The 12,137-nt window shown below is 40.4% G+C and overlaps 1 protein-coding gene across 4 annotated transcripts in view; it reads right to left on the reverse strand.

Annotated features, from left to right (window-relative positions):
- Akt3 (AKT serine/threonine kinase 3) overlaps positions 1 to 12,137 on the reverse strand; it is a 202,705-nt gene that overhangs the window by 37,645 nt on the left and 152,923 nt on the right. For all 4 annotated transcript variants that reach the window (XM_070041922.1, XM_070041923.1, XM_070041921.1 and 1 more), the window contains one exon: positions 2,722 to 2,850. In XM_070041922.1, the coding sequence (XP_069898023.1) occupies positions 2,722 to 2,850 (129 nt within the window). The remainder of the gene's footprint in view (positions 1 to 2,721; positions 2,851 to 12,137) is intronic.

Consider the following 12,137-nt stretch of genomic DNA (forward strand, 5'->3'; position numbering starts at 1 on the left):
CATGACTGGTCACACTAACCTCCTTGCAAGTAAGGGGAAATCAAATTGTTCTGGCCTCAGTTTTCTCACTGGTGCTCCCTCTGCATGACCATCTCTTCCTTCTTTGTGTGGCTCAGACCTCTGATCATTACAGACAACCTCCCTCCTCCTCTTTCACAGTGGAGGTGGCACCTCATTTCTAGCCTTTAAATCCATGCAGGCTGACAACTCTTTCCAGCAGGGTGCCTGTGGCAAAAACCAAGTATAACTTCTGAAGTAAGGTCACAAAAGGAGATGCAAACATGAGTGTCTACAGCAGCATAAGTTGTCAAAGCCAAAACTAAAATATCCTCCCACTACCTGAAGAATAAACATGATGTGGTTAGACAGCCATCAGATGGAACATTATACTGCCATACAGAGAAATGAAGCAGCATCACATGGCACAACAGGGGCGAGTCTAGAAGACAACTGGTGAGTGAAGGAAGCCAAGCAGCGAAGACTCCATGCCCTGCCCTCAACGTCACATATACACAATGTACTGGATAGGTGTGGAAACAGAAAGGACACTAGTAATTGTGGGGGTGGGGGGAGCTGAGGTGATTAACAAATTCTGGAATTAGAGATGTACAACTGTATAAACAAAGAAAAACTCAGACTAGTACATATTAAAATGGGAGTTTTATGGAATGTGAGAATTGTATTAAAATCCTAATAAATATCCCATGAAAAAATGTTTTTGAAGTTAAACTCCTGACAGTTTAGCTTCTAACTTGTTCCTAGGCCACTCACTGTTAGAGCTCAAAGCCAAAATGATACAAAGTTGTCACTGTTGCATGGAGAGCCCATATGGAGAGGCCACATGGAGAGGCTGTATGGAGAGGGGCCACATGCAGAGGGCACACGGACAGGCCACAGTGAGGCTGTATGGAGAGGCTCCTGTCAACAGCTCCAATAAAGTGGCCGAGGACAAAGGTGATTATCACAGAGGGCAGCCTGAAGCTACCTCATCTGTCACCGGATAGATGAGTGACGATGCTTCAGGCAGAGCAGGAGTCACCATCCTGGCTGCCTGCCTCACCACTCAGAACCGAGGATCTTGTTACACAGCAGTCCTGCTGGTGCACCTGCCAACAGCCTCTGCAGCTTCCACACCTCTCTTGGCCTGTATGGCCCCCATGGCTTCCACATTCCCCACTGTGCCTTCAGCCCCACAGCCTCCACAGCCCCCATGACCCCTTCAGCCCCACAGCCTCCAGAGCCCCCATGACCCCATCAGCCTTCACAGCCACCAGAGCCACCACAGCCCTCACAGCCTCTGTGGCCTTCACAGCCCCCACAGGCTCCATAGCTATCAAGTTATTCACTTAGGTTTGCCCTGCCCCTCATCACTGTAAGTTCTCTGAGCACAGTGCCTTTCTGCCTTGTCCCATGAGCACATCATACAGAAAGCTTTTCAATGTAAAGCAAATATAACAAGGCACTGGTGGCTCATACTTGTAATCCTAGCTACTTAGGAGGCTGAGATCTGAGATCAAAGCCAGCTTGGAAGAAAAGTCTATGAGACTCTTATCTCCAATAAACTGCAAAAGGCAAAGAGTGGGGTATGACTCTAGTGGTAGAGCACCAGCCTTGGGCCAAAAAACTAAATGAGAGCACAAAGCTCAGTACAGGTATATATGCACATGTGCACACATGCGTGCACACACACACACACAGAGACATTCATTGGTTGGTTCATTTGAATTATTGTGAAGCCTTTGCTCAGGTTTGGAACATGAACTCTAAAATGGAGATAATTACTTGTCTGGCCTTCTAGTAGTCAAGTATAAAACCCTTCAGTATTACGAATCAAGTAATCACAATTGTTTTTGTTTCTAAGTCTAAGATGATTTATAAGACTGAACATTCTTGCTGAACTCATGAAGTAATTCATAATGTATTTCAAAAAAAAGGACCCAAAATGGGCATGACCAAGAAATAAAATCTATTTAATCTACTTTAGGGAACTCTATAAAGTTTATTTTTTAAAACATATTCTTTAGCCAGGCATAAGGCCCACACCTGTAACCACAGTTATTTGGGAGGCAAACATCAAGAGAATGATGGTTTGGGGGCTGGGAAGGTGGCTCAGTGGTAGAGTGCTTGCCTTGCATGCCTGAGACCCTGGGTTCCATTCCTCAGCACCACATAAGCAAAAAAAAAAGCCGGAAGTGGTGCTGTGGCTCAAGTGGTAGAGCACTAGCCTTGAGCTGAAGAGCTGAGGGACAGTGCCCAGGCCCAGAGTTCAAGCCCCACGACCGGACCCCCCCCCAAAAAAAAAGAGAATGATGGTTTGAAGCCAGCCTGGATAAAAACTCAGCAAAACCACATCTCAACCAATAACATGGGTATAGTGATGCAAGTCTGTCACCCCAGCTTCCTGGGAGGCATAGGTTGGAAGAACCCAGTTTAGGCCAACCTGGCAAAAAACATAAAAACTTAGTCAAAAATAACTATGGGATTAGCTCAAGTGGTAGAAGATCTAAGAAACAAGCACAAGACACTGAGTTCAAATCTCATCCTACAAACAAACAAATGAAAAACCAAACCACCACATTAAACAAGTCAGAGCAAATAAATTCAATTCAGGTTGAAACCTGGTAAAGGTAGCAATAACTACTGTAATTACAAATGCTTTAATGTTTCTATTTGTAAAACACTGTATTACTATTATTTTTCCTAACAAGGACGAAAGCCTACCTCTGGTGCCAGGTACTCTGGGGTGCCACAGAATGTCTTCATGGTGGCTGCATCTGTGATCCCTTCTTTGCAAAGTCCAAAGTCTGTAATTTTTATATGACCATCTTTATCCAGCATCAAATTCTCCAACTGTATATTAAGAAGAATGGGAAAAAATGACACAATTTATTCTATAGTTTTCAAGTATAGGAAAATACTATTGTGAAAAATACCTGAATGCTGAGTAGGCTATTTCCAAAAGAGAATCTAGTTTTAGTTCACAGAACTCTTAATACTTATATATCTATATGTTCATGTATAAAGGAAAACATATTCATTTCGTTGACTGGTTAATTGGTTTATCTGTGCTGGTACCAGGGCTTGAGATGGCCTTGTGTTCACTTAACTGACATTCTACCGTTTGAACTACTCCTCCAGCCCAGCTTTTTGTTGGTTAATTGGAGATGGAGTATCTTATAACTTTCTGATGAGGCTAGCTTTGAACTTCCATCAAGATCTCAGCCTCCTGAGTAGCAAGGATTTATAGGCATGATCCCTCAGAGCCCAGCTAAGTAAAATATATTCTATCAAATACTTGATAACGATAAAATTATTAGAAACTGTGGTATAGTTTTATATGAAAAACTGGTGGAAATGTGATAAGAGATTTTATAGTGGTATAATTCTATAGTAGTAGAGAAAGAGGTTTAAGAGACCGATTGTTTAAGTTATGAGAACTAAAGTCTAATCAACTTCTAGAAGCCAATATCAACCCTTAGCTTTTTTCCAAACAATACATGATTAAACAAGTCCCAAAAGATGAGTGTCTTCTTCTAGATGCATACAGTTTTCTAAAATTTCTCTTGGGAAGCTACTGTAATAACAAGACATATTTATTTTGAAATGCTTTTTGGTGGTGGCTATAAATTGAACCTAAATCTCTTTCTGTGAGATAAGGTTTTTTTTTGTTTTGTTTTGTTTTTGCAGTTCTTTGAAATGAAGTAGAAACCCCTTTAAATGTAAAAAGAGAGAAAGAAAAGAGTACCAAAGCTGGGGCTGATGGATCACGCCTATAATTCTAGCTACTCAGGAGGCTGAGATCCGAGGATCGTGGTTCAAAGCCAGCCTGGGCACAGAAGTTCATGAGACTCTTATCTCCAATAAATTGCTCAGAAAACTGGAAGTGGCACTGTGGCTTAAGTAGTAGAGCGCTTGCCTTTAGCTGAAGAGCTAAGGGACAGTGCCCAGGCCCAGAGTTCAAAACCCACAAGCAACAACAACAACAACAACAAAAGAGTATCGAAGTCATTCAATAGTTAATAAACACCCTACAATTTGAAGCCAAGTTATGACTATCATTCATTACACAAAAGTATGCATGAGTTTTAAAGTGTGCTCAAACAGCATTATGCAGAAGAAATACACAATTGTGAAAAATACACATAACCAAATGAGGTTTAGTTAACTTTTTCTAAAGAAATATTTATTCTACTCTTTAATTTGATGGTACTTCAAACTCTGAATAGCAAACTTATAGCAGAACATGAACACATCAGATAGCAATCATATGGAGTGCAATGACAACATGCATTATCCAATGTCTTAAAAAACAGACAATACAGATCAGGCAACTGTGGAGAGACCTAAGCCCTGGCGCACACTGCCCGACCCCAAGGCAGCTAAACGTTCCAAACCCACTGCAGCTGTGGCACACATCAGAGAAGCCAGCCTTTCTTTAATTAGCCTACAGAAAGTTGGACAAGCTGTAAATACATTGCTGACCACTTTTAACAAGTTTTACATTTTATCCAAATTCAAGTGCTTTGCAACTTCTTTATGCTTTTCAACTAATTAGATTCTAGAAATCAAGCCTAATCTGCACAAATGATGGTAAATACGAAATACGAAATCCGACCTGAAGCATCAGTAAAGATTCTCTACTTTTCATTCCTCCCATCTCTTTCTCTGCCCATCTTTTTCTTCAAGTCTTTCATTTCTCTCCTTTTCCAGTTCTTTCAAACACCCTTCTTTCCTTAATTTGCCACAATTAAATATAAGAAAACCTTACATTTAAATTTGTGTTGCTTTGCTGAATAAAAGCCTTTATGCTCTAAACTTAATTTCTAAAATATGCCTATTATTTTAGGGTAAAAATACCATAATCTTTTAAAATGATACAGTAAGATCTTTTAAAATATCCACCTCTTGGCCAGGTGCTAGTGGCTCATGCCTATATTCTTAGATACACAGGATGCTGAAACTTGGAAGACTGAGTATTGAAGCCAGCCTGGCAGAAAAGTTGGAGAAACTCCATCTCTGATTAACCAATAAAATGCCTGAAGGTATGGCTCAACTGGTACAGAGCCCTTCCTAAACAAGAAAGTCAAGTGAGATGTGAGAGAACAAGGCTCTGAGGTTAAGCCTTGGTATTATTAGCATGCACAAAATTTTGTCTCTTTTGTTAACACACAAAAATTTTTATACAAGCTTCCAAGGATACACAACAATACTGAACAACATGTGAATGCATGTTGATCCCATTCCCACTCATTTGTACAATTCTCTTCACATGCCTCATGTGTGTGTAAACTTATGGCACATACTACCTCTCCACATTCTAGCAGTTATGTTGAATGGCTATATACAAAAGAATCAAAATATATAAACATTTTTTAAACTATCAGGCAAAGTATGTGTTTAATACCAACTTGTACCTAATTATCTACCTTTATATCTCAGCTCCGAACCTTACAAGGCAAAGGGATGAGGACTAAAAGGAAGAAGAATAGGGCTTTCCAAAAGGAAGTGTACTCTTTGCTTGACTGTAACTCCTCTGTAGAGGACTGGGTAAGAAATATGACATAGATGACAAGTGCTCCTAGTCTGTCCAGGGCTGAGGGTCTTTCTAGCATGTAGGACTTGAAAGTTCTATAAACTACAGACCTGGGCAAACCAAGACACTTGGTCACCCGACTTGTTTTGTAAGTCAGCTTTAAAAAAATTACAATAACATAGTAAGAATGAAGTTCACCTGAGGATAATTCTGAGAGAGTATGGGTCACAGCAATGGGAGGCAGGAGAGAGCTAAGTTGGTTAAGTGTGAAGTACAAACCTGAGGCTCACACTAAATTTAGAGCTGACCCCTTTCCACTGTATGTCACTGGCATACTGCTAACTTCTATGTGCTTCAATGAAGATTTTGAGAACTCACCAAAATGGTGAAAGAAGAACTTAAACTGTAAACATGGATGTTGAAAGGAGAACTTAAACTGTAAACATTCAATAAACAATCATTCTTTTAAACACGGAGAATTTAATGATCAATTCCTAAGTTACCAAGATGTGGGACCTACTAGATGACACTGTTAAAGGGAGGAGAAAAGTTCAGGAAGGAAACTTCATGAAAGTACTTAGTTCAATGACTGCATTAAAAATACCTACCAATATACAATAAGTCATTTTGAAAATAATAAAACATGTATAATAATTTCAATTTTAGTTATTTTATTTCTGCTATCATCAATTGTTTTCCTGTCTCAAAATGTCATTTGCTGAATCCCAAACAAGTTTTTCATTACAGATATGAACAAAGAGAGATGCACTATCTTAAAACATACCCTTAAACTTAAAATAACCTAACTAATGTGAAATCTTTACAAAAAAATAACATCTCACACAAGGTACACTAACAATGTTACTATAAAAACAAGTACAAAAAGTATCAGAGTTATTCAGGAATATGAAGGTAACACAAAAAAGTTTTTTGTTTTTTTTTTTTTTGGTCGGTCGTGGGGCTTGAACTCTGGGCCTGGGCGCTGTCCCGCAGCTCTTCAGCTCAAAGCGTGCGCTCTACCACTTGAGCTACAGCGCCACTTCCGGTTTTCTGGTGGTTTTATTGGAGATAGGAGTCTCACGGTCTCTCCTGCCCGGGCTGGCTTTGAACCGCGATCCTCAGATCTCAGCCTCCTGAGTAGCTAGGATTACAGGCGTGAGCCACCAGCGCCCGGCCAAAAAAGTTTTTTAAAGCAGATTAATGACATGAAGGTAACAAAGACACCTAGAAATTATGCATTCAGTTCTTTTAATATTAACATAAACTTGAGTAGTCATTTATAGGCCTCTTCCAGCAATAGATAATAAGATAATTTACAAATTATCTTTCTTCTGCTATCTCTTCTGCATCTCATGGTTTTCCTTCTTCCTTTCATTAGCTGTAAAATGCAAAATGCATATGGTTTCTCATTGTTCAGGCACTCTCTATTTGGGTTTATTATTATAGTTAGTTTCCAAGACAGAAGGGGCTGAATGCTCATAGCTGATGGGTTTATCCATTGGCAGAAGCAAGGATGAAGTCACACAGGAGGTCATGAGAAAGAAACCTAGATAATACTACGAGGAGCAGTCAATCAGAGGGCTATCATCTACAAGCTCAGGCTTTACGGGTGGAGTACAGTATAGAACAAGGGTAGAGCACTTGCCTAGCATGCACAAGGCCCTAGGTTTGATACCTAGTACTACAAAACAAGAGAAACACACACACTTTTTAGAAGAAATCAGACATATACTCCATAGAATTTACACATACACACGAACACACACAGCGAACAGTTTTTGAAATGGGCAGGCAGAGGTCTTAACTCAGTGTGCATTTCCAGTAATGGCAGACCTCGAAATCTTGTCCTCTGTGTATTGTGAACAAAAATTACTAATCACTAAAAATTAGGATCCTGCTGGTTTTGCATATAAAATTAAACTCTCAAAGTCCTATACATCTTTAATTCCATTCCATTTCACAGAGTAGGGCGTGGCTGGTTGGTTGACAGGCTAAGGCCTGGACTCCTGCCTGGGAAAGCAGGGGCCCCGCTGAGCGCTGTGTGGCAGAGGGAGGCCCTGGCCAGCGCTGCCTTTATACAAGCAGGTGACAATAAGGAACAGCTGTTCCCAACTCTCACCTCCAAGCTCTTCTTTAGCTCTCTCTCAATACATCATGCCAATACCAGTGGCTCACAGCTACAATCCTAGCTATTCAGGAGGCTAAGATCTGAGGATTGCAGTTCAAAGTCAGCCCAGGTAGGAAAGTACCTGAGATGCTTATCCCCAGGTAACCTCCAGAAAGCCGGAAGTGGAGCTGGGGTAGAGTCCTAGCTCTGAGTAAAAGAAACTCGGGGACAGAGCTCATGCCCTGAGTTCCAGCCCCAACATACAATGAGCTCAGTGTTCAGGCACCAAGGCCATAAGGACGGACACACAGACACAGACACAGACACAGACACAGACACAGACACACACAGACACACACAGACACACACACAGACACACACACAGACACACACACAGACACACACACAGACACACACACAGACACACAGACACACAGACACACACAGACACACACAGACACACACACACAGACACACACAGACACACACAGACACACACAGACACACACAGACACACACACACACACACACACACACACACACACACACACACACACACACACACACACACACACACACACACACACACACACACACACACACACACACACACACACACACACACACACACACACACACACACACACACCCCGGTTTATGGATATCTAACTACCATATGTCACAGACTGACACACAGGTATTGAAAGACAGGGAATTCAGTGAACTGCAATACTGCAAGAATGAGTCTGACTTCCAACACACTCAAATCAAAAATAATTCACATCGTGTAAAACTGGAGAACTTGCCATGCCTCTCTTCCCCCCTCCTGATAAAAATAAGGACCATGGCCCAACAGTACAGTTTAACTTCAGAGGTAGAAGCTGTTCTTAATACTAACTAGTGCCTACGTTTTCTAGAAAAGAGAGAACGAGACAGGCCGTGTGGTTAGAAGTGAGGGTGGAAAACATGTCTTCAGACTTCGTGTGCAAAGCAAGCACAGTCTTTTCATTACGAGTATTTATTGGAGATGAATATCAGGGAGAAATGTCAAAAGCTAGGAGGGCCACCTCTGTGCCATCTTAGGGTCTCAAAAATGGTTTAATACAAATAAACATGGTATAATACAAATACTCTCTAGGTAGAAAGATTAGCTGTTCCAAAAATTTAGCAGCAGTTTATTACTTTATCCCCTTATAAAGCTCTAGGAGAAATTATTTTTAATTTTATTTTATTTTATTTTATTTTATTTTATTTTATTTTATTTTTTTGGATCTGGTCGTGGGGCCTAGAACTCTGGGCCTGGGCGCTGTCCCTCAGCTCTTCAGCTGAAGGCTAGCGCTCTACCACTTGAGCCACAGCACCACTTCCAGCTTTTTTCTTATGTGGTGCTGAGGAATCGAACACAGGGCCTCATGCATACAAGGCAAGCACTCTACCACTGAGCCACCTTCCCAGCCCCTTAATTTTATTTTTAAATATTATAAAGGTGATGTACAGAGGGGTTACAGTTACAGAACTCAGGTAATGAGTACATTTCTTTTTGGACACTTCTAAGAAATTAATTCTTAATACTTTCAGTATTAGCTTACCTTTGTAAGTGTTTAGTCATATCTGTATTTGGAAAATTATACATAAAGTAGCTACTTAATGTTGCAATTTAATGCATTCAGCCTAATTCCATCATCAGAAGCAATAGACAGTAAAATGAGTATTAGATTAACTGGACTATAACTAATATACTGATTCATTTGATTAGAGATGATAAATAGAGTATCAACCAAGATTCTCCTGATTATAACAGTCCATATCAATGCTAGCAAATTAATGAATGTTACTTAAGATAATTCTTTTAGCTACACAGACTATGAATGTGTTACCCTCTACATTAAAATTGCTCACATCCCTAAAATCCATACCTTACCCCTCTTGTTCTTATAAATAGGATCCTTAAAACATGAGTTAGGTAAAAGGAGACTCAGGAAGGAAAAATATATTTTGGGGGTTAACAAATATTCTGCCATGTTATAAAGCTAATTTCTTTAAATCAGTATCTTCTAATGGACCCTTTTTTTTGGGGGGGGGGTCGGTCATGGGGCTTGAACTCTGGGCCTGGGCGCTGTCCCTCAGCTCTTCAGCTCAAGGCAAGTACTCTACCACTTGAGCCACAGCGCCACTTCTGGTTTTCTGAGTGGTTTATTGGCGATAAGAGTCTCACGGACTTTCCTGCCCTGGCTGGAGTTGAACTGCGATTCTCAGATCTTAGCCTCCTAAGTAGCTAGGATTACAGGCATGAGCCGCTGGTGCTTGGCTTAATGAACTTTTTTTTAGTTGCATTACAGTTCATTTTTTTTTTTTTTTTGTTTTTTGTCGGTCATGGGGCTTGAACTCTGGGCCTGGATGCTGTCCCTGAACTCTTCAGCTCAAAGCCAGCACTCTACCACTTGAGCCACCGCGCCACTTCCTACAGTTCATTTTTCCTAAATACAGTATCTTAAGAGTCTCTGTTACGTTTCTATTTTTTTTTTTTGACAGAAGGTCTTGCTATATATCCTGATCTCAACTCAAACTCACTATTTTGCCCAAGCTGGCCTAAAACTCACAATGGGATTATAGCTATGTCCTACCACACCTGGGTAAAAGTTTAATAATTAATTTATTATACAACTACATTCAATATTTTACTTGTCACTATACAAAATTATATTTTACAAGAGAGATACTCATAGCATAAAGGAGCATAGTAGGAACATTTTAATCTAGAGAAATTCTTACATAATATAAATTAAGAGTCAGTTTTTTTTTTTTTTTGTTTTGTTTTTTTGCCTGGTTGTGGGGTCTTAACTCTGGGTGCTGTCCCTCAGTTCTTCAGCTCAAGGCTAGCTCTCTACCACTTGAGCCACAGTGCCACTTCTCTGCATATGTGATACTGAGGAATCGAACCCAGGGCTTCATGCATGCAAGGCAAGCATTCTGAGCCAACTTCCCAGCCTCCAGAGATAGTTTTAAAGAATAGAATTCTGATTTCTTAAGGTACATACTTCATTTCACAAATAAAATTCTATTAAAAAATCTCAGATGTCTATCTTTTTTTTGGCACTAGTGTCTGGACTCAGGGCCTCATGATTACTCAGCTGGGGCTTTACAACTTGAGCCAGGCCTCCAGTCTAGCTTTTGACTGGTTAGTGGGAGATGGAGTCTCAGACTTTTCTGCCAGGGCTGGCTTTAAACTTCAATTCTCCAGATATCACTCTCCTGAGTACTTAGGTTTCAAGGTGTGAGCCACTGGCACGGGCATAGGTGACTTCTATTTCTCTAAGTCAAATTGCAGCTTACATAAACTGGTACTTAATCAGTAGAACAATTCTGCATTTAACTATTTTTTCAAAGCCAGTCTCGGGGCTTGAACTCTGGGCCTGGGCATTGTCCCTGAGGTTTTATACTCCAAGCCAGCACTCTACTGCTTGAGCCACAGCTCCACCTCTGGCTTTTGGTGGTTAATTGGAAATAAAAGTCTCACAACTTTTCCTTCTTTGGGCTAGCTTTGAACTGCAATCCTCAGATCTTAGCTTCCTGAGGAGTTAGGATCACAGGCCCGAGCTGCTGGTGCCTACCTTGAATTGAACTAGATTACTACACTACCAACATTTTCCTCCTATAGTGGGGACTGAACGCAGGGAATCACATATTCTAAGCAAGTGCTCTATCACTGAATGACATCCCTGGTCTATTTTATCTAGGGGCGGGTCTTACTAAATTTCCCAGGTTGTCCTCAAGTTATGATCCTGCTTCAGCATCCTGAGTAGCCTGAATTACAGGCATGTGTCACTATATTTGACTTATAGTTCTTTTCCACCACCTACTGCTGGGGATAGAACTCAGAGCCTTATGTTTGCTATGCAAGCCAATTATCATGAGGCTATTATCCCACTCCTAAGATTGAGTTTTAAGGTAGTAAGACTAGAACACTTAGAATTGGTTCAAAACACACCACAGTACAAATTTTCTTAATATAGGCAACCTCATTTATAAGAGTGAAGGGAATTGTTACTAGCTTACACGTTCTGTTCCAGGGATCTAAAGGTATGTAGACCAAATATAGATAGACTACTGCCTGTTTTGTCAATAACATCTTATCAGGACACAGCAAACATGCTCAGTTCCATAATGTATGGGATTGTCCATAAACAGAACTGAATCGCTGCAACAAAGACTTCATGAGCAGGAAAGATGGAAGTATTTATTATCTCACCTTCACAGAATGCCTGCTCAATCTGAGCTGTCCTTGGATTCTCATCCTACTAAAACTTAAGAGAGGTCAAAGCTCTTATCAATAAAACACAGACTATGCTTTTGTGAATAAAAAGCTTAACAAATAATATCCTATATTAAAATGCATCAGGTATCAAAACCTACCAAAAAGTTGTAACTCTAAGCAAGATGAATGTTTTCCTTCTGTCTTATTTATTGTAAAAGCTTCTTTATAAACACTACAAGATG

Source organism: Dipodomys merriami, unplaced genomic scaffold, assembly GCF_024711535.1.
Source record: "Dipodomys merriami isolate MVZ:Mamm:240054 unplaced genomic scaffold, mDipMer1.0.p SCAF_31, whole genome shotgun sequence".
Taxonomy (NCBI): Eukaryota; Metazoa; Chordata; class Mammalia; order Rodentia; family Heteromyidae; genus Dipodomys; species Dipodomys merriami.